We start from the raw sequence: 24,715 nt of genomic DNA on the forward strand, positions 1-24,715 counted from the left end.
AATTTGAGCGCTTTGTGAGGGAATGCGGTTTAGGTAAGAAATTTGAGCGCTTTGTGAGGGAATGCAGTTTAGGTAAGAAATCTGAGCGCTTTGTGTGGGAATGCGGTTTTTGGTAAGAAATTGGAGCACTTTGTGAGGGTATGTGGTTTAGGTAAAAAATTTGAGCACTTTGTGGGGGGAATATGGTTTAGCTACGAAATTTGACCACTTTGTGAGGGAATGTGGTTTACCTAAGAAATTTGACCACTTTGTGAGGGAATGTGGTTTACCTAAGAAATTTGACCACTTTGTGGTTTAGCTAAGTAATTTAAGCACTTCGTGAGGGAATGTGGTTTAGCTACGAAATTTGACCACTTTGTGAAGGAATGTGGTTTAGCTAAGAAATTTGAATACTTTGTGAGGGAATGTGGTTTAGGTAAGAAATATGACCACTTTGTGAGGGAATGTGGTTTAGCTACGAAATTTGAGCACCTTGTGAGGGAATGTGGTTTACCTAAGAAATTTGAGCACTTTGTGAGGGAATGTGGTTTACCTAAGAAATTTGACCACTTTGTGAGGGAATGTAGTTTACCTAAGAAATTTGACCACTTTGTGGTTTAGCTAAGACATTTGAGCACTTTGTGAGGGAATGTGGTTTAGCTACGAAATTTGACCACTTTGTGAAGGAATGTGGCTTAGGTAGGACATATGAGCACATCTGTTAAGGATTTTAGATTCTTTAACAAATATCCTTCATTTTGCCTATTCTTACAAAATTTTATCATCGTTATCTTTTATCTTCGCATTATATTATCCTTACTTATGTTTGAAATGTTTGATCTTCCTAACTTGTTTGCTGTTCCACATGCTTACGTTTGTACTTTTTACCATTATCTTGTAGTACTTCATGTTTACATTTGTACTTTTTACCATTATCTTGTAGTACTTCATGTTTACATCTGTACTTTTTACCATTATCTTGTACTACTTCATGTTTACATTTGTACTTTTTACCATTATCTTGTAGTACTTCATGTTTACATTTGTACTTTTTACGTTTGTTTTGTAGTACTTCATCATTACATTGTTTGAAAGTGTTAATTTTCCTGAAAAAAATTATTTCTGCAACTTTTATTAATTTCATTTCACAACTTTAATCGGCACCATATAACCATTATAACTTGATTGAACATATTTCAAAATTTTAGAATTCGGTTCTTCCGATAAATTTATCCGGAATCTCGTTGCTGTTTATGCAAAATGTCTGTGTTGTCGGGAGATGTCTCGATTTCTATTACGTCTTCTTTCGCCATAATAATAACAGTAATAATAATAATAATAATGAGGACTTTGTATAGGGCCTAATCTTTAGAAGCTCTAAGCGCTTTACAACATTAGACAACACCTATAACATAAAAAACATATATAATGATATGATTACAAAAACAATCACCATGAAATTAGAAAACATAAAAAACATGCTGAAAATATTTAAGGTAGGAAACATTATTAAGTCTTTAAGTTTGTTCTTGCAGTCAAAATAAGTGTGTTTTGAGAGCACTCTTGAATGGGATCACTGTGTCTTTGTGTCTAAGTTCAGTGGGCAATTCATTCCATGTTGTTGGGCCCTGGTATGCAAAAGAACGCTGTCCATATGACTTCGTTTTCATAGTGGGAATAATGAGTATACGATTGTCAGAAGAGGAGCGTAAGTATCTTGCTGGTGTGTACACGTGGGTGAGGTCTTATTGGTATGTTGGACTGGAGTCCGTCAGTGGAACGTAGCAGAGAAAAAATTTTGTGTTTGATTCTGAATCGAATGGATAGCCAGTGTAGGGTACAGAGCAGCGGGGAGGTGTGCTCTGATCGTCGTACTCTAAGTATGATCCGAGCAGCTGTGTTTTGAACTTTTTGAAGTTTCTGGAGTAGATATTGAGATGAACCAGACATAATTAAGTTACAATAGTCCAGTCTGGAAAGTATTTTATAGTCCTTATAGTTCTGACTCCACACATTATGATGATCCTTTTCAACAACGGAAACATTTGACAGAAAGACTTCTTGATTTAACTACCTGGTCTTTGTTCTATATTTACATCAGAGCTGGACTTACTCCAACATGGGTAATGATGTGTCTTTTGGCAGCACAGGAAAAGTAGTTTTATAATCAGTTCCTTTTCTGGCCTTGCGTAAATTTTGATGAACGATAAATAAAGTGTCAATATATTGCGTTCAGTTTATCTATACAAGTTTTTAGGTTGGCGCTGTGGTTGGCTTTATTAATATTTTCTGAAGACTTGGCTCATTTTTATTTTACAGAGTTTAATAGTCACATGGCTACCTCATACGTTTGCTTTTCTCGAGTCAGATTCCATACGTTGTTCCCTTTAAGCTACTATTTATCATGGCGAACTGCAGTTTTGAGTGTCAATCAAACCCTCTCCCATGCGCATGCTTTAAACATAATCTTAATTTAAATATATGTTAACATGACATATCATGATGTATCATTCCATTCTTTATATGAGGAACTAATCTGTCTTTATTTAAGTCTTCTTTCTCTTTGCTTTCAACAGTAATACACTTAGTTATTTCAAGAACAAGAAAAGAAAAAAATGGATGCCTACGCTTTATTGTACCATCGTGGAAAAACCTTTACCATAAACAAATTGCTTTTTTAAACCTTGCAACCTCGTTATTTAAATAAGTATCTCATTATGTAGAATGGAGCACTGTACCATAAACGAGTATAAATCAATTGCAAATAGAGACTATGGTTTGAATACTAACGCTAGAAGTCTAGTTTATATGTAAAAGATAGGCAAACAATACAGCCAGTTTTATAGATATCAGAAGAAGAAGCATTGCGATTCTCCTCACATGAGAGCCTGGGAACTGCATAACAAAAATTTCGATCCATTATTTAGCTAAGTCAAAAAAGTAGGCCAATGTCGAAAATGAAGCAAAACTATAATAATTGTCTATTTACAGGTTTGATATCAAGATTCTGTGCAATCTTCCGACTCTTATGATTTTTCCGGACTTGCTTGGTCCCATCTTAAGATAGCATTGATTCGGTTGTTTTCTATATTATTCTCATACATTTTGCATGAATATTTCCCATTTGACAATGAATCGTCCGCGAATGCCTCGGTTTAATATTCAGGTAGACGAGGCAATGTTCTCCTTTCGAGTCCTAAAGTCTACATCGATCCATGGCCTAACTGCTACAGACCACTTTGATCGGTATTTAAAGAGACTATACCACCGCGCGGGATGCATTAATATACAAGCAACACTGTCGCCAAGTCAAATGGTGGGAGGGGTCTATGTATTTGCAAAATTGTCATTCAAAACATTCCTCCAATTACGAAGTGCCGCATCAACAGTAACTTATTTTTATTAGTAGTTCCTGAGGGATAAAGATGTGTACAACTTTCTCTGTTTCTTAACAATCAGACTCGTACATGAAACTTTCGGTGACAGCTTACCTTGGGGTAAAGTGTTTTGTTCTCCACAATGGGGACCCGACTTCTTAACAAGATCCCTATGAAGACGTTTCAGTATCGCAAGCGTAATGATGAGGGTATCAATCTTCTTCAGGCCTGCTACGAGAACCCGTTGTTTGAGGAGGACGGCGAAGTCGGTAGGCCAGTGAGTGAAGGCCATAGAGAGACGACTGCTAAGGGCAATGGGTCGACTGGCACCTATCGCTTTGACCCGACAGTGGCTCAGGACATGGTTGTGGATTTCAAAGAAAGCGGCAAATGGAAAAGGAAAGCACTTTACATAATCACCTGTTGCATTGTCATCATTGCGACTGTGGGTATTCTTACTGGAATTATTGTCGCCAAAGGTAGGTAACAGAGTTTTTATTTCCAAGGTGTTGTGAGACAGTAAAATACATTTTATATTGTATTTAAGAGTATTTATGTGTATAATAGCTAATTCAAGGGCTCAAGTATTATATTTACTTCAGAGTTTAACTTTGTTTATTCAAGAATTTGTGGAAATTTAATTCAGATGCTTAGAACAGATTACTAAATGGGCCTCGTGTGCAGCAATTTGGAATATCGTGGTATCAGTATTACATTTTCGCTTTAATAAGCGTTTCAGTTTATATCTGATAAAATTATATTAATTACTAAATATATTGAGATAGAAGTTGTTTTCAATTAGTTTTGTCGATACGTTTCCGCGGTATTCATTCCCTTCCTTTATTTCCAATCTACATTTAGCTACATGCGTGTATGATAGTTACTACCAGCTGACTTGAAGGTCGCTAATTAACCCATCATTCAAACCCTGAAAACCACATTTCATTTCACTGTTGTTTTATTTAAATCATGGTCACAATCAATATATTCCACTGAGCGGTAAATAAAAAAGAACAGTAAACAGTGTTTATGCTGCATTTTATCTCCTGTAGTAAAATGCAGTATTCATAAAGCATAGTAAATGTTCATTAGCATAATAACGCCTTATACAAGAAATATAGCAATGAATTTTCTCCAGCAAGTCACGAATGGATAGAATAGTATAATGTATAATGTCTCCTGCTCAATCAGCTAGATAAGTCCAACATTTGAACTGCATAATACAGGCTGACATCAACAGGACCACAAATCATTAAGAAAAATACAGTTTGAAACTGAGTTTCTACTGACACAAACCGATACTGCATTACTCGAAATCAAACAGCAGTGAAAGCGTCTATATTGTAAATGCAACTAAAACCAATTTTGAAACCCCCTTAAACTGACTTGATCTCGTAAGTATGGTTCGATACGCTGTATTCTCAATTTATCAAGTGTCACAATGCATTATATGCCATTCGTCAAATTCTCGTTCATCATTTTCCTGGGCTTAATGTTATTGATTTCCTTCACTTCGACTGTTCCATGATTTTTAACTCTTAGTTCTAATCAGGTAATCCGGGCTCAATTTAAAGACTTCCTAGTAATTGCTATTTTTTTTAAAAAAGACAAAACCATAAGGGAAAAGAAATAGGAAACATTTTGTTTATTTTGCCTTAGAAGCAATATATTTTGAATTCAGTCTTGGTGAAAAAGTAGGAAATAAAATTAGCATGGAAATGATCGCCCTCCATCATCAGCTTTTAAGAAGTTGAGAACGGACTGTCATGTCCTTTTAAATTCACTGATCTAGAATGAGACAGCTGTAGTTGCTGCTTGCAAAGACGTGCATCAATAGGTTAACATTATTTAAACTTGGTGAATAGAGCCGTGGAGTATTGCAGCCGAATGCTGCTTGATTTGTAGTACTACCTGATCTCGTAATTGTATTATTAAAAGTCTTATAATTGTGATGGATAATGTACTTAGACGCAATGTCCGTTTTAAAAGTCTCCTAATTTTTATGGACAATGTACTGAAATTAAATTTCCGTATTAAAAGTCTTATAACTCTCGTAGACAATTTACTCAGTCTAATCGTTCGTATTAAAAGTCTTATAATTTGTATGGACAATTTACTGAAACTAAACGTCCGTATTGAAAGTCATGTAATTGTCGTGGAAAATTTACTCAGATTAAACGTCCAATTATAAGTCGTATAAAGGTTATTGATGGTTTGCTCAGACTAAAGGCAGAGTTGTGCCCAAAGATTAATGCAACACTATATTAGTAAAAGCCATATGTAGCTTTTTAATAGTACCAATATCTTGGATTGTATAACGATAATAATAATAATAATAATAATAATAATAATAAACTATCTTTAACGAGGATAACACATTTGGTCATGGCTGACCCATCTGCCATGTGGTCCTCAGTTTTTGTAATAAAATAATAAAAATAGAAGTTCATGCACATAACCATGTATCGTCGCACACTCATTCGTACATATTTGACATGAATGACTATGTGTGACTATACTGGGAAACATACAAATATATATCAATTATGGATATGATTTTAAATTTTTCTATTCAGAGCTTTTAATATATTGTAGTAAATTTAGAGTATGTGCACGTGGTTGTAGTGCCCCGTTTTAAGCAATTCTTAGATTTGTGTGATTACTTGTTTGATTATTGGAATTTGGCGCCATGGAAATATTCCTGGCCCGAACTAATGAGCTAATCAATAGGAGCAAACGTCACGGAGTGAAGTGTTAGTGTGTTTCCATGATGTCCTGGTTCACTAGTAGTGAATTCCGACCAGAACCGAATGACTGTCCCTGTCGTAAAATAGTACATATTAAAATCTAGTGGTATACATTGGTAGCGTGACTGCAAGGACAGCACTTACGGTATTAAACCGGTAAATTACACAAGGGCATAAATAAAAAAGGACTCGGCAGAGACCGTTTATGTCGCCATGCGGGCGAATATGGTGCAGTTATATCGGCGAAATGTGCCTCGAAAGCATACATTGACTGGCCTAAGGTGGCGGAGTTAAAATAGTTCCCATTGTTAGGGAGTACTCGTATATGTTCTAAGGCGTGAACGGTTGGTGGTACGGAAACATAATGAAGCCAAAACACGCAGATGTACGGTTGATGGATAGTTGACAGTTTGGTTTATCTGTGGTCTTGCATTAATTAGAGGAAAATTTAGGTATAGAATGGACACGTCGGGCTTTCTGATTTACAACTGAGGTTGTATGGAAGTCTTTGGAAAGTCGGGGAAACTTATGACTTCTAGCGAGAATCGCGCCAGGGTTTGACAACCGCTCGGTCAAGTAAATACCCGTGTGCGTGTAACAATATCATTCCAACTGGTCTAGAAATAATTTCTTTAATGATAATTTAAAAGAAGCAAGGGATGTTGAATTACGTATCCTCATTGGTAAGGAATTCCATACAGTAGGTGCTGATACAGAAAATGAGCTTTTGTAATGATTGGTTTTCGACCAAGGAATCTGGAGTTCGTTGTTTGTCGTCGATCGGAGATTACGCTCAGTATTTGATGATCTTAGTTCAATTATGTTAGAGATATAATCTGGAGAAAGACCGTTTAAAGACTTGTATGTCATGATTCCTTTAAAATAAAGAATACGTTTTTGTATAGGTAGCCATTTCAGACGTGAAAACAAAACATTTGAGGGAATCATAACAGGAAGTTTCAGTATTATTCGGGCTGCCCTTTTCTGGAGTCTATCAATTCTGGACAGATTATAATTTGATGTGTTTCCCCATATGGTACAGCCGTAATCTATCAGTGGTAGTATATAACCCGAAAAATAAATTTCAAGTGATTGTGGAGGTAGAAATTTTGAAAGCAATTTTAATAGAGTTAATTCTTTTGACTACCATTGCACATAAGTGATCGATATGCGCATTTCAGCTGAGGTGTCGATCAATGTAGATACCAAGAAGTTTTTGATTTTTGACAATAGATACGTCTAAGCCATTTTGAGTTAGAAGTAAATCCATGTTAGTAGATAGACGCTGCCTTGTTCCAGTTGTCATACATTTCGTTTTAGAGATGTTAATATGCATTTTGTTTAGCAGCAGAGAGACTGAGCCCACCAACTATTCGTTCCAACAGAACCCTCTATCGAAAACACTCTTGATAGAAGGTCTTTATTTCACAAAATAAACCCTCTATTCAGAAAACTATGATAAATAGCTCTTCTCTGCTGACCAAAGAAGTTATTTCAATGAAAAATAACTAACTATAAAAATACTTCTTGACCCAGGGAGTGGTCGACGAAACACTTGGGGGCTCAGTCTCTCTGCTGCTAGCGATGTAAATATTCTAGGATTTCTGCTGTGAATTAAAAATTTAAGTTAACAATAATGGCTAACATTTGAGAAGCACATTCCGCTAGACTAGCTCGAGAGCGAATAGAAGCAATAAAAAAATTTCTTCCTGTTCGTGATAGCGTCAGAGAAAAATTACAAGCACGGCAGCAAGCACAAGTTGAATTTGCAACAGGTGCAGAAGAATTATTTAAACCTGTTACAACAGCTACTGAGAAGGCTGCGGCGGTCACCAAAGAAGCTTTATTGGGAGATGAAAGGGGTATTCTTACAGTGCTAAAACAAACCGCTGAGCAAACTGAAAAGATTGCAAAAAGAACCAAACAAACAAAAAAGATTTTACGAGAGCTTCCAACTGATATCGCTGCAGCTCAACCTTCACCCATCGTTGTTGCTCAACCTCCACCCACCGCTGAAGAAGGTACTAAAGTCGCCAAAGCTGCCGCACCCAAGGCAGCAAAGGAAATTGTTGAACTGACTGCAAAATTTGATCCGGGTTTTATTAAAGTCCTTAAAAACACACCAGAAGAAAAATTACCTGAAGTGATATTAACGGGTTTATATAGCAAAGAAAAAGTTTTAAACGAGAAATGTAAGTCCACAGATAATGACAATTTCGTTAAATGGGCGTATCGTGTATACTACGACAAGAAAACGGTCAAATCTAACGATTCAAAATTTTCAGCCCTTATAAATGCAGTGAAGAAACTTGACGAAAGTAGACGACAAGGACCTCCACCTCCTCCCTATTCACCGCCATTGTAGGTTCGTCCAGATGAAAAAGATGGTGATGTTCTCAAAGATCTTGGCTTACTCTATGGGGCTACAGGTAGTGGTCTTGGTAGTCACATTACTTGTCCTGATAATGTTCTCAATGATGTATCACGGCTAGAAGTTCTCTTAGGAGGAAAACGAGCTGGAAATAACTCACCAGAAATAATTAATGAAGCAGCTGATATCTGTCAGCGACTATTTCGCGGCGGCATCATGGATACTCACATCTATCGAGAACTTATTGATGAGCTCATCGACGATTAGAGAAATAACAATTAAATAAAATGATCGTACACAATTCTCAACGTAGACCAGTCATGGTTAGAGTTGTAAATTCACGACTACCAGTATACAGGATGACTTATGGAAACGGATTCGGCGATGTTGTTCAGGGTTTATTTGCGAGGATGGCACCTAAAGCAATACCAATCTTAAAACAATTATCGATGAAAGCCATTGATGTTATTAAAGATAAAGCTATTGGCGCTGCTGGTAGTGCTGCCGGTAAAGCATTCACAGCGATCAAGGACAGACTAGCACGACTGATACGTAGAAAACCTCCACCGGTAAAATTACCAGCCACCGCAGACATGTCTACAAATGTTAGTAAAGTAATAAACGAAGCCGCAAATCAAAAACTAGCGGCCTTGATGAATCAAGGGATAAATCCTGAACAAATAAACACAAGTTTGGTGGCGGGAAGTGGTCTTCGTTTTAGACGATAACTTCTATAATAAAATGTTTAAACGGGAATCCGACCCAGCATTCGACATAGACGAGCCAGTCTCTTAAAATGAATCAGTGCGTGATTATCAGTATTATTCTTATGACGCACGAGAACCAAACAGACGGGGACGAATTGAACTTCAGGTTCAGGATACAAGTAGATATTTCCTGCCCGCTGAGGCGTATATTGAAGTAGAAGGAGAAATTATAAAAACAGATGATACAGTATACTGGGATGCGGTTAAAGTCGGTTTTGTCAATAACGGAATTATGGCCTTGTTTGATAGTGCTATCTACATGATTGATGGAAAAAAATATTGAATCAATTTAGAAGGATGTCGATGTTGCTACAACAATAATTGGTCTAGCAAGATATTCTGATGATTATACAAGATCAGCTGGTCCATCAATGGTGTTTGCCAAGGATGCTTCTAATTTTCCTAACAGTGATCAGTACTATCTTAGACGACCAAGAAACTTTGCCGATAACGCTGACGCTGATGTGAATCCGGTGGTTCATGGTGCTAACGCAGAATTTAATTTAGGTTTTTATACACGTAGACAAATGTTAAGCGCTGGTCGTAGAAATTTTTCGTGTGTCATTCCACTGTCGCATATTTTTAGATTTTGTAGAGATGTCCGAAAGGTAATTTTCGGAGCAAAATATACGGTCGTGCTTGTTAGAAAATCCAGCGACAATGATGCGCTATGGCGACCTATGGGTGACCCTGGTAAGGTAAACATAACAAAACTATCACTGTGGATGCCGGTAATGACTCCTTCAATTACTGAAGAACCACGACTGCTTTCTTTTATGGATCAAGGTGGTAAAACGCTGCTATCGTGGCTTACAACAACCACAGATAATTTTCAAAGTGCCATCAATGGTTTATTTACATGGCAGATAGCATCACAGCAGGGGGTTGCCGCGCCGCGACATATTTTCATTGCTCTTCAGGATGTTACACGAGTGGGTGATCAAACACGTTCGCATATGATATTTGATCAACTTGGTATCACTGACGTTTCTCTGAGAATAAACGGACATCAGGAACCATCCGAGAATATAATGCTAAATTTTGGTAATAATCATGTTGCACGTGCATATCAACGATTGACGAAATATCTAGCGCGCGATCTAAACATCGATACTGGTTTGCAAATATCACAATTGGATTTTATATCTCATTATCCAATCTATTAGTTCTCGTTAGAGCATCTTGATTTAACCAGACAGTCTGTCGTTGATATTCACTTTCGGGCTACCGTAAATAGAAACGTAGGACTTATAGCTAATTACAGAGCAATCGCGGTCATACTTTCCGATAAAGCAATGTTGCTTGAAGGTGCTGGCGGCCGAATGAGAGTCATCGATGCCCCAGTAGAAAACCTGTAGGTTTTCCGAAAATATGTAACAATTAGATCAATCTCTGATAAATAAAATGTCATATCATCACGCTAACGTCGCTTTGACCCCTGGTCAGATCAACAAACTAAAATCAAAGCAAGCATCAGCGTCAGGAACGTCAATAACACTTAAACACGGACAACTTAGTGGTGGTCAAAATAAATTATCGGTCACTCAAACACAACTTAATCAAATCAACAAAGCCAGAACAGCAGGAAAGGGAATCAGACTTGATTTTACTGCCACAGCTGTCCGTGACATGGTTAAGTCCGGTGGAATATTTCCACTCATTCCAATAGTTTCCGCAGCATTAGCACCAGCAGCAGCCGCAACAGCAAAGGCAGCAGCGTTAGGAGCAGTTGGAACCGCAGCAGGAATGGCACTTAAGAAAGCAGTCGGAAAAGGGTATAACAAACAAGGAGGAATGATTCATCCTGCGATGATGTCAGCAATGACTGGACAAACTCCTGTGTTACTGTCAACACCAAGTCCACTAATGAAAGGTATGATGGCGGCGGCGCCAGGGCTTGTAAAAACTGCTCTTGGTAGAACAAATATTTTGGGACCACTTACGGCTAGTCTATCTAGAGCGTTTTCTGGACGAGGATATAAAAAAACAGGCCGCGGTCTCAGACTTCCAGGAACACCAACCTCATGGTATCCAAAACGGTTTTAAAAACGCTTCCAGCGAGCAATTTTGATTTACTTGATGCTGTTAAGCAATTACGTATAAAGAATTTCAGAGGTGTCTTTATGCGAGATGAATTACCAGCACGACCGAATAGCACAGAAACCGGAATTATTAATCTCGACAACAAAGAAGGTCCTGGAACTCACTGGGTTGCTTATGCGATCGATCCACGTGGAAATGTATATTTTGATTCGTACGGGCTAGCACCGCCAGTTGAGTTTCTCAGGTACGCAAATAATACTTCACAGCGACGAAGACTCCTATGGCAGTCAACGTTACCAACACAAACACTGATTGATCCTCCCATTTGTGGTCAGGAGGTTTTAAACGTTCTTGATGCGATAACAAAACACCCAAAAATTCCTCCTCACAAAGTCGTGCATGAATACACCACAGATGTGATTTCCAAATTTAAACAACCCCATAACTAATAATGGTTGATATTTACGGAAGATCAAGCAGAACCAAGGAAGAAAAAAAAGATATCGATTTATCAAAGTATGCGACCAAAGATGAAATTGATAATCTTTTAACGTTAACCGGGATAGACCCAGATGAGGTTGTTATTTTTCAGGACAGGCACGGCAAACTAAAAACCAGTAACATTAGGTGGAATGACATAATTCGCAGGGTTATTGGAGCTACCACGGACAACATCGTTGTATTCACTGACAGCGGCAGAATCAGAGATTCACTGATATCTATCGCGGCGCTTCGAGATGATGCACGAAAGGCCGCAGGGGAACGTGTAGCGAAGACCGGTGATACAATGACAGGTGAACTCAGCATGAACGGTAACAAAATAACCGTTTTAAGAGATCCAACATCCCCGGAAGAAACAAACAATATGTAGACATCATTGACGGTAAACTAACCACGTTGCGGGCAGAGTATGATGTTCACGTGGGCGCGTTTACAAGACTTCGAAGAAACTTCGCAAAAACTGATGAGGCCGTGGATAAGTTCTTTGGGGTTCCTCCAGTCATCGACATGAAACTTTCTGAAATCATACCAAATCTTACTAATAACGCCAACGATATCAACAAGATTAATACCCGGTTAGGTGTAGTCAGAACAGAAAAAAGTTTTTCAGATCAAATCCAGATAATAGAAAATAACATTAACACGATCAAACAAACACAGCAAAACATCGTAGCGGGAATTCCTGAGATCGTTAACAAAACCAGTCTGATTAAAGTCCCCACTGGAGTTACCCCCGGGCATATCACCAACATCATATACACGGTATCATCGGGATTCGCAACATGGTCGCGACAAAATAATACTATAAAATATACAGCAACAGCCACTGGCGTGTATAGACTGTCTGTATTCAGTGCCGCTAAATTTGAAATCTTCACAACATATGCCTGGAGACATTCCACCGATAAGTATTCCGGGGTTGTGACTATCATATTAAACAGCGGAACCGAAGAAATATTTATACTTGAAGCCGCAGACAAGAAATTAACCGCAACATCCTACTGGTGGTGTTTGGAATTTGTAGCTGAAACACCTCAATTGGTTACCGCGTAAAATAATAAAATGAAATCAGCATCAACGACAACATTAGATGCTCAGCAATATAGATATGATCAGGTACGCGAATGGCAGTCAGAGTTAAAAAACACTATTGACAAATGCGCAACAAAGATAAAAAAAAATACAAACGGCGTGTAACTGTATTAGACACAATTGTGTATTCGTCATCCGCGGTAGTTGCATCCACGGGTGTGTTATTATCAGCGCTGACACCAGTGACAACTGCAATCGCGATTACAATAACAATTTCAGCATCAACGACGATTGCAGGAGTTGCTAATATAATTGCAAAAAAAAATATTCTCGTGCGCGCTAACCAAATTACACGAATATGAAAAGTTAAACAACGCGGCCACAAGCACCTACTCGAAATTGTCCTCGTTGATATCATCCAGCCTTGACGATACAGTTATATCCGATTCCGAATTCACATTGATGTCCAGCGCATACAACGATTACGAGCGCACAAGGAATTTTAATTTGAAAACGATGAAGATAAATAATGACGGAGATACTTCAAGAGATAGCCGCGAACACAACTCCGGTAAAAACATCAATGATAACAATATCTTCGACGCAACCAGAGTTTAATATTAATTTTCCAACTGCAATTCTAGTAAAAGAAATCGCGTTGGCACAATTACGAGTATATCACAGTTGGCCCAACATCAGGTCGACATCATTTCACGGACAGTTGCCAGATAATTCATTTGTATTTTCGTATCAGGATAAACCTGACGGTACTCCAGATTGGGACGTCATTCATTTACCAACAGGGTCTTATCAGATAGAAGAAATCAACAAAGAAATACAGCGTCAAATGAAGCGTATCACCACCAAAGAAGCAAAAATATCAATAATCGCACACGAGCCAACGTTGTCAACGATCATCGAAGTTGCTACACCGGGTTACGCCGTAGACATTTATAACAGTTCAATCAGAACAGTATTAGGATGGCCTGAAAATCCACCACCGATACCACCAGAACCAGCGAAGTTTGATTATATCACTAACGCGCAGTCATATCACGGAATTACACCGTTATACAAAGAACGACTGGATCCTCTAAAAAATGCAACCTTGTTTAGCTGGTCCATCCGCCATGAAGGTGGCAGTGATATTGAGTGGCGTTTTTCACGGAGAGAACTTCCGGGTATGGAGGGGCGTGAGGGAACTATTAGTGTTAGCCTGAGAGAAATTACTGAATATTTTAAAAATATTAATCAATTACATAAAACACAACTAGCGCATCTACGGCAACGCTTCCAAGAACATCTTGGAAATGTACACATTCCCGATATAAGTTCACGCGGAGAAATTATTAAACAAATTGAGATATTAAATCAGATTGCCGCAGATATGGAATATTATAACCAGTGAATGATTCAAACAGTAATTAACAGTGAATTCCTCTATAAACAACTATTTTTGGATAAGTTCTCGCTGAGGGAAGCTGAGCTACCGAATTTTAAATTTCCAGGATACGTTTCCCCGGTCATCTTAAGAAAATACGTCACTGATATCGTCAATGATTACTTCGATGACATATTTGAACAGCACAAGCGAATACTGCCATCACCAGCTATCCTCAGACACGATAATTCCACAGCGGGTGATGGCAGACATATTTCTCCGGGAATCGTAAATATCACTGATGTCGTGTCGTCGCGGTCAATCTTGTGTGTGACGCAATCGACGGTAGTTACAACATAGACACGACAGTATCAAATCAAGCCCAGCAAGGGTTTATATTGTATTCATTTACTCCTAAAGAACCACCTGGATTTTTGATTGTGCAAGAGCCAATCAATCCAGTATTTCTGCAGTGTTTGAATCCAACGATGACAAGGATGAATTTTAAAGTCACTGACCAACAGGGTAGACTTTTGGACCTGAGAAATGAAACTATTAGTATTATTTTGCTGGTAAAGTCTTAAGACTGTCAATTAATAATATCATATCATAATAATGTCCCAAAAATCTTCGAATTACCAGAAGTATGATGATGATGAGGATGTCTCTGACAGTGATTTTGTTGTCGGTGATGAGGATGTCTCTGACAACGATTTTATTGACAGTGACAGTGAAACACAAAGTGTTTTCGACGATGATAGCACTGTTGGTAACATCATCATCAATGACAGCACTGTCATAATAAATTATATTAAATGAACGCGAATAACATAGCAAATGTATCAGCACGTGAAATGTTTCATACATGACAAGCGCGCGCTTGAAGAATTCATCCGAAAATTATTTACCGGAAACTATTTACCGGGCCATGTTAAAATAATCATCGATAAGTACGGCAATGATGATTTTTTACTGACAGAATTTCAGCTGAAGCAATTCCGCGAAAACAATATCACGATGATTACTTGTGACGCAGACCAAATCTTCAATTATGTTCACTCGTGCATTTCACGGGATCATCTTGATAAGATACTGCAGTGAAAATTCTTTAAAAATATTTTACTTTATATATTTTTTTTTTACCACTGACAATTTCGCAGATTCATAGGGGTATTTTGCTATGAAAATCAACGAAATCATGCATTTTGTATAAATTTCATATAATAATTATTTCACTGCGGGATTTTATTTTTTCTTATAGTATTTTTCTGCAACAGTCCAAAGTGCTGATTTCATAGGGGTAATTGCTAGTAAAAACCAACGAAATTGTCCATTTTCCTAATTTTGATAGGGTATTTGCTAGTAAAAACCAGAGAAACTGTCCATTTTCCTAATTTTGATAGGGTAATTGCTAGTAAAAATCAACAAAACAGTCCAAAGTCACGGATTCATACGGGTATTTTGCTATGAAAACCGACGAAATCGGACAGTTGCACAATTTGGACAGTAAAAGAAAAGTAATATTTTTTGTTTACTTCCTTGACGCTCTCAAGGATTTCACTTCCAAGTAAAATGCAGTCAAGGTGAGGTATTTACTTCTGAAAATCCTAAAGGATTTTCGTGACTGACTTCGTCATCCATGACAAAGTCATCCTTGATTTCATCGCTGTCAGCGTCAGCAGACATACAATGCTTTAATTTTCTGACCCGATTATTTATTATCTTCTTTGTTTCATACTCAGTTGCCAGTGCCAGCCTGATCTTTTCGATTGCACGAGACAGTGGAACAAATTCATTTATTTGTGCCTCCGCTACGCTGGCTAGCGATTTATACAAATTATTTTGGATCATCTTTATGAATCGATATTGAGCAGGAAGAATATAACGCCCTGCACATTTAGCTGCATATAATGATTCAAAATCAGACAGAATAGTTTCAACATTTAGTAATATATTAAATCCTTGTTTTTCTAATTTTTTAATAGCATCAATCACATTATTGATATTTTCTTGATTCATATTTATATATATTTTTATATATTTAAAATAAAAAAACATCACATCTCCTTTGAGTTTCTAGCTTATCATATGATAACCTACCAAACTCAGGAGGGAGCGGAAACACTACCCCCAATGAGCTCCTAAACTATCAAATAACAGTCTAGAAAGCCCAGAAGGTGTGTTTGCGAACGACGAGACATTCCCCATTTGTGAACCTCCTAGCTTACCATTTGATATGCTAGCAAGGCTCATATGGGGACAACACATAACATATAACTTATCCTAGCACTTAATTCTAACTTATCTTAAGACGGCACACAAACACATAATATTTACAATATTTACAGTAAAAGCATATTTACAGCAGTTGTTATTTACAATATTTACAGTTATATAACTTATTCTAGGACGGTACAAACACACTACTTAATTCTAACTTATCCTAGGACGGTACAAACATATAACTTAATTCTAACTTATCCTAGGACGGTACAAACATATAGACAACACAGACAGATGCGGGGTTATATTCTACGTCCAACCAAGTTGCACCCCCACCCTGAAATCAATCCCGTTTTGGGGTAAAAGATTACCCCGGAACGGGGGGATAACGGAGAAAGTTGTGCAACTTCGTTGGGTTTCGAAACCCCAATATAGTATTAGGACGATATTGTATATAAACTGACTGATACCCAGAAGTTCAGAAATAGCTCAACGTGATTTGTTTAAAACGTATTTTCTTAAATATAATCGTGTGGAAAATATAGATTAACCAAAAACCCGAACAAGTGTAATAAAATAGTGATATTGTCTGCAAAAAAAGATAAATACGCGTTTATCCCTGACTTGTCAGGGATAAAATCATTCTTGCGCTGTCACCTTGATAGCGTCAAGGGGAAATAAAGGGAAGTTATTTACTTCCTTTTGCAGAAAACCGTCTGCTGTTACCTGTAAAGTGTTATAGCGCGCTGTCATCCTTGACGCTGACAAGGTGACAAGGGGGAAATAATTGTATCATTGACTTTTCACGCAGTCGCTGCAGAGTTATCTCCATAAGAAAATATGATCCAGCTATCAAACTTACGTGAAAAAGTTGATTTGATAATATTTTCTGCAACACGTTGAACCGAACACGGTTTAATACCGAAATACTTCGCAGCTGAGTTTATTGAGCGAAATATATTTTCTTTATTAGTATTTTTGTTGAGAGATCTTACAGCTCTGGGAAACTTTGCAAATTTACCAGTGCGAGAGTTATTAAGTTTATTATTATCTTTGTGATCAATTACAAGACCGTCTTTGATCTCTCCGCGAAAACACTCGAACACAAACCTGTGATTATAATAGCTTTTACCCCCAGAAACCCTAAAATGAAGATAACCAGTATTACTAACAACACCAACTGGTTTTTTCAATCTACAGTGTCTCACTATCCCCTCGCGAGATGCTTCATAATTTTTAATGGTTGGATGTCGAACAAATTCTTGGCTCATTTATATAATGATATATTTGTCTAATTTATAATTTGTCTGAAAACTTAGTTATATAATCACTCTCGGATTTCAGAGCGTCTCCGTTATTTTTTTATTGTAATATCGCTTGAGTTCCCGGTATCGTTTCCCTCCGCATCCCGGACATAACTGTGTTTTACCCCTGACACCAATTCCACATCGCAGGCATGGTATGGGTCCTGTGCTTCCTCGTTTGATGCTCTGTATGTGTTCACCGCAGAATTCCTTCCTGCAGGGCTTACCACAGACTGTTACGGATCCAACTTTTAACCACTTGCAGTTATTCATTGTATATATAATATTTCTTTTTTAAATATTTGTCTTAAATATAATATGAAGGGTTTATTTGGCGCTGGGAGATTCGATCATGACAGGCTAAAAAGGGATCCACGACGGCGGTATCTAGCTGATCTGTTTAATATTATCAACGAGGGTAAAAAAGAATTCCGCGACGACGGCGCTTCTCATGTATGGTCGTCATTTAAAATTATCCGCGACACTGACTCAGTCAATATCATTGACGAACTCTTCTTCGGTGATGAGGTCATCATCGATGCTACAATGACTGATGCCCGAGCAAAAACAATTATTGAGTATCTCGCTGATGGATATGAAAGAGATGGACGTACTAAGAAATATTTTTTCAGAATAAAATTTATTGTGCAAACAGATTTCGATGAATGGATTATCCGTGACAAACTCGACCCTGTTCTTGCTAACGGAAAGACCATTCTGTTAAGTAGCGACTCCAAACCAGGAATGCTAACCGGAATTGATAAACCATATTACGCTCGAGCGTATCCTGTAACCGCAGTCATTTATGGAATATATCCGGTAAAATAAACCAAAAATTGATAAACTCACCCCGATGCGATTGTCAACGCTGAATTGTGTAACTGAACGAATAATGGAACATTTTAAAAACGCAAAATGAGGAAACGGTTTAACCGATCAGCGACGTGAAAAAATTGCAGCATGGGCTGAGCAAGTCAAAGATACTGGGGCATCAATAAATGATGTTGCTGCGCTATCAAGTAAATTAAAATGTTCAGTAACAGTAAAAACACTAACCGGGGAAATATTATATAATTCCAAACATTATAAAAAATCAGGAACACCGATTGAAATTATTGATCATAACTCTCATGCCTGGACTGATGCAGTTACAATATTTCCACGAGACCGTGTTGTCAAATTTTATCGCGGGAATATATTTGATGCTACTTATACGCTGAGTAAAACCGACCCTGTGTCAGTGTGGTTATTTAGGAGTTCCGAAGATTCCGAGTATGATCAATTTGTAAAACCCAACGGGGAATTATACCGGACAGAATCGTTGCAACAACAAATGAAAAAACTCGCAGAGAAATATGCGAAAACCGAAGACAACATTGAGCAGTTATTGGTTAATTGTTTTACAGTTCCAAGTGTTGCCGCTCACGCCGCCAGAGAAAGAAATTCGTGGAGACCAACCCACAGTCAGTTTCTTTCAGATATACAATTAAGTTGTGTCGAGTATGGTCATGGCGGGTTGTGGAATACCCGATATGACTATCGGGATATGATTTCCGTGGATATGATTGCTTGCTACCCAGGAAGCTTTCTCGGAAACGGCGAGTGCAGCGAATACTTTAAGCGATTCGGACATCCCACGAACTCGATGACACGAGTCGCCGTAAACGGTGTTTTACCCGATTTTCATTTGACAGGATTTGCTCGTGTGACTTCGTTTGAATTTGCTAAAGGGCTTCATCAGATTTCTTATGCTTGGTTTGGCAGACACTTCAGTGAAAAGCGCTGGGTACCAATAGTGTTATTGCGATATATGCTTGACAGCCGAATACTGGTATCGTTGACTGTCAGTGAAGCAATCATATCATATCAACCGCAGACGTCAGTTTGGTTACCAACACCGGAGCGTATTACCCTCGATGAAGTTATCGGCGAGTATGCACGAGAGTGTCCAAATACCCCGATGGATGTCATCGTCAGTGAGGCTCCTAAAATTCTCAAGATCAAACTCGGTAACAGTGAAAAAACAGCGAAAGATCTCGGACGAAGAATAATCGGTAAATTTACTCAGGGTGCAGCATTTGATCATAAAATGCATCACTCGCGGTTGATTATCGATGAAGCTGAATTGGATTTTATAATCGCCGACGCGGTTGCCAGAGACATATTTTGTAATCGGGAGGATGTGTTCTTGTCCGACGGAAAAAAGTTGGGCACAATTGTAAGTTATATCGACGGAGAATCGCCTCAGTGCACACATTTAAGATCTTCAATGCTGGGTTATGTTTCTATAAATTTGTTATCGATGATAAATCGATTTCCTGACACCGCAGTTAGAGCTGCCACAGATTCATTTTATATCGATAAAAAATATTCAGAATCACTGACCGATATAATGAAATTCTGCGGCGGAGATGAATGGGGTTCGTGGAGAATAAAAGCCGAGACGTTACACGAGTATTGTGAATCCGCTGATGTTGCAATTAAGGATGATTATTATAAATCCGAGATGCCAGAAATATCTTCCGCACCGTCTGTATATGATCCAATCACCAGACACAAAACTGTTTATTTGAACGGGCCCGGCGGGTCTGGTAAAACAACTCGAGCGATTGAATTATTTGGAAAATCAGATATGATTGTGCTAACACCTACACACAGGCTTGCCAGGGAGATGAAACAGCAAGGAGTCAATTCTTGTACTTATCACAGCTTTTTCAAATATAGCGGCAGTGTGTGGACGTCAGATCGAATGGGAACAAAATATATCAATGATATAATAATTTGGGATGAGATATGTATGGTACCGTTAGATACATTAAAAACATTTCTTGATTGGCTGCTAACGAAAAATACTGCAGTGATTATGTGCGGCGATCACGGTCAGCCACCTCCGTTTGTCGGCGCATCTCCGCATGATTGGTTAAAAGATTTTGTTGATTATTACGAAGAAGTGTCTGATGATTACCGAGCACTTGATGCAATGTTGAAAGAATTTAAAACACTAATCAGATTACAACCGAATAAAATTCAATGTGAAATTATGCGCGAGATGATTCCTGAAACTTCAATGAGTGACTTTTTACGCGTGTGGAAACCAGACGATTTGATAGTGGCGAGTAGAAAGATAGTCAGAGGCACACTTCAACAGCAGCTATTTCAATTACAACAAAAAAAGTTTCCAATGCTGCCAACGCTGTTATGTTATAGACCAGCAGATACGCGGTTACAAAATATAGATGTTGATATTCCAGGAAATACAGAGAAACAGAATTTAGTATTGAATGATATTGTGTTAGTTGACATCGATGCTGTCAAAGATGCACTAAGAATGAATAAATCCCCGTGGACGTTAGGATACGCAATGACCATTCATTGTTCTCAAGGACTGACTATCTCTGATACAACTGTCTGGATTGTTGATGATCGAATCGAATGGTCAAACTTAGTTTACTTGGCTGTGTCCAGAGTCAGAAGAATATCTCAACTGCGAAGAATTGTCTTGGAAGATTCAAACGCTGATAAAATTAATAATGAAAACAACAGCAACATAATAAGAAAAAAACTCGCCGGTTACAGAGTGACAAAAAAGAATAATCGCGATTTTGATCTTGATGTTGAATTTATTAACGCGTTGAAACAACAGCAGAATAATCACTGTGCGAGCTGTAATTGTATAATGCTATGGCAGTATTCGAATGAAAATTCAAGACAATTTACCGTAGACAGAAAAGACAACAGTCGCGGTCATACACGTGATAATGTCATGTTGACCTGTCTTGAGTGTAATCGACGTCGGGGTGCCAGCGCTAGTTAAGTGATCGAAATCACTTCAGTGATTTTGGCGGCAATTGTGTGTCCTCGGGAATTACTTGAAGTTGCTCACGAGTGAATCCACGTTGAGGAGCAGTTGAATCTAATCTATAGATTGCTGGTCTGACAGTGGATCTTGTCACGGTGGATATCTTATGTGTGGTAACACTCCAAATGGGATCAGTCGCTCTTCGTTTACCACCTTCAAGTTCACCTGGTTCATATAAATATCTAACTGTGACATTACCCAGTATCGGCTGTGCTGAAGAATCACGTCGTACGGGTATATTTATTTTCGTGATCGCGATGGCAGGTTTCATGTTGGTTGTTCGAGTTATTTCATTATTTAGCGCAGTTATCACACTTGGTAATCTTGCAACCCATTCGCGCGATCTCGTATCCTGAATAAATTCCTTCGCGTATTGATATCCAAATAACCGCTCAGCAAGTGTTCTATTGAATCGCTCAACAATTTCCTGATCACAGTGAATTTCAGTGTGTTCTCGTCTGATGGTGACGTTATGTTGTTTCATCAACGATGATACTGCACCTTGAAATTCTTTGCCAGGATCAACTTGTAATAGATTTGGCCAACGTAGACCACCTCGCCGATAAATTCTTTCAAACGCAGAAGCAACCTCAGATGCTGTTTTAGTTGCTAACGGTTCCGCATCTACTTGCAACATCAACTATGGTTAACGCGTACTTGTATGTACGTCTTCGGATAGTATCATGTGGCAGAAATAATATATCAGCTTGATGAACCTCATTTGGTACACTAACATCGAAATGCGCGAAGTGAATTTGTTTAGGACGCGGTAGATAAATTTGCAATATTGCCTGTCGGGATAACCAATTTTTGGCAGTAACTGATGTAACTTTTGCTGCACTGGCAAGTTTACTAATTGCTGCGTTACCTCTCCAGTATCCGCTTGGGGAATAATAAATCGACTCCATTATAATTAATTACCAGCGCCTAATACAAGCTTAGATTTCATTGCAGTTTTTATCAACCAGGATGCTAACCTCTCCTTGAAAGATTTATCAGGGATGGCATCCAACGCATGAATTAATTTCACGTCCGCGAGATGGCGCTGTTGTAAATCCTTGCTTCGGTAAGCTACATCATGCGCATGACACGCCTTATCAATAGCATTTATCGGATACTCACCTGGTTTTGGCTGATCCTGGTCATCAAGTCTGATATCAAGTTGGTTCCTGGACCACAGTAATTATATCCTGGAAGATGTTTTTCTCCTGGATATTTAGCCCACGGAGCTCCTGGTAATTTTGTTAACTTGGCTGCGATATCACCGCCTCGCTTTTTTTTTAATAAATCTAAATTTTTTTGTGCCACATCGTTCACACCTGCCTGTAAGCGCTTGTCGATTATTTTTTGTTGTAATTGTTGTTGTATCCCCAGTTGGGGTATGTGCTCGACATTTCACACAATATAAATTCATATTTATTTTATGATATATCTAATGGAGATCACTGACTTTTCTGCGTCAAAGCGACGAGAGCCAATCAAACATAACTCAGTGCTACCAAATTCTATTCGAATGATTATTATAGGTCCATCTGAGTCGGGTAAGACACAGTTGTTACTTAATTTAATAATGAAGTGGATAAAGTGGGATAAATTATATTTGATAGCCCCGTCTGTGGACGATCAGCGATGTTATCAGGTATTAAAAGATTTTAACGAAAGTGCAAAATCGATAATGGAAAATCAAAGTGATTTTCACGAAGATGTTATTGATTTTATAACTGATATCAATGAAGCACCGAATATCGATGATATTGATGGGAGTATTAATAATTTAGTCGTGTACGATGATATCATGCTGGACAAACAATCAAACCCTGCCAGGATATTTTCACGTGGCAGGCACAAAAACACCGATATGATTTATGTAACTCAACGTTATACACAAATACCAAAAGTGATCAGAGATAACTGTAATATTCTTGCGGTATTTAACGGCGTTGACGCACATACGCTACAAACTATTCATCGAACTTGGTGTAGCGGTGACATGGACATAAATAAATTCAGAAATTTCTTTAGTCGTGCTCAGGCAAAACCACACGGATTTGTAACAATAAATTTACATGATCCTCGGACACGGTATCGAGTTGGGTTAGATACAATTTTAAACTAGAAATCCTAGAATATTTGCATCGCTAGCAGCAGAGAGACTGAGCCCCCAAGTGTTTCGTCGACCACTCCCTGGGTCAAGAAGTATTTTTATAGTTAGTTATTTTTCATTGAAATAACTTCTTTGGTCAGCAGAGAAGAGCTATTTATCATAGTTTTCTGAATAGAGGGTTTATTTTGTGAAATAAAGACCTTCTATCAAGAGTGTTTTCGATAGAGGGTTCTGTTGGAACGAATAGTTGGTGGGCTCAGTCTCTCTGCTGCTTGTTTTGATGACACCAAACTGATATATTGTTGAGGTCGGTTTGAAGTTTATTTTTAATGCCTAATAGCAGTTCTGATTCCCCAGCCCTAAGCAATATATTCCACTAAAATACCTTGATGCAGTTTCTACTTTTCCTGTTAAACTTACCAAGCAAATCCCAATTAACAATGTCCGATGATCCCCCCCCCCCACTGGTATATAATAACAAGCCTAGTATAGTAAAGAAAATGTAAATGTAAAGGTAAGTCCGATGATGCCCCCACCCCCCACTGGTATATAATAACAAGCTAAGTCTAGTAATGGAGATGTAAATGTAAAGGCAAGTCCGATGATGTACCCCACCCACGTGCATATAATGACAAGCCTACTCTAGTAATGAAAATGTAAATGTAAAGGTAAGTCCGATGATGCCCCCCCCCCCCGTATATAATAACAAGCCTAGTCTAGGAGCGAAAATGAAAATGTAAAGGTAAGTCCGATGATGCCCCCTACCCACTGGTATATTATAACAAGCGTAGTCTAGTAATGAAAATGTAAATGTAAACGTAAGTCCGATTATGTTATATTTTAAACGTTTTCTGTTTCCTGTTTAACGGTATGCAGAAACAGTACACATGCAAACAAGTTTTGTAAAATTCAACAAATAATTTATTTCCCAAGATATAAAAAATGAACATTTATAAAGAATTATCACTTTTGTGAATTAAATCCCAGATGGTCCTAAAATAGTTCTAAAAATTAATTCATAAGTACA

General features: G+C 38.1%; 1 protein-coding gene across 1 annotated transcript in view; it reads left to right on the plus strand.

The window, feature by feature from the left end:
* Positions 1–24,715, plus strand: part of LOC149806227 (atrial natriuretic peptide-converting enzyme-like) — a 212,118-nt gene that overhangs the window by 43,971 nt on the left and 143,432 nt on the right. The window contains exon 2 of the mRNA XM_089935342.1: positions 3,583–3,835. Within this exon, the coding sequence (XP_089791468.1) occupies positions 3,583–3,835 (253 nt within the window). The remainder of the gene's footprint in view (positions 1–3,582; positions 3,836–24,715) is intronic.

This window comes from Sinohyriopsis cumingii, chromosome 2 (genome assembly GCF_028554795.1).
Source record: "Sinohyriopsis cumingii isolate HCF-2022 chromosome 2, ASM2855479v2, whole genome shotgun sequence".
Classification (NCBI taxonomy): Eukaryota; Metazoa; Mollusca; class Bivalvia; order Unionida; family Unionidae; genus Sinohyriopsis; species Sinohyriopsis cumingii.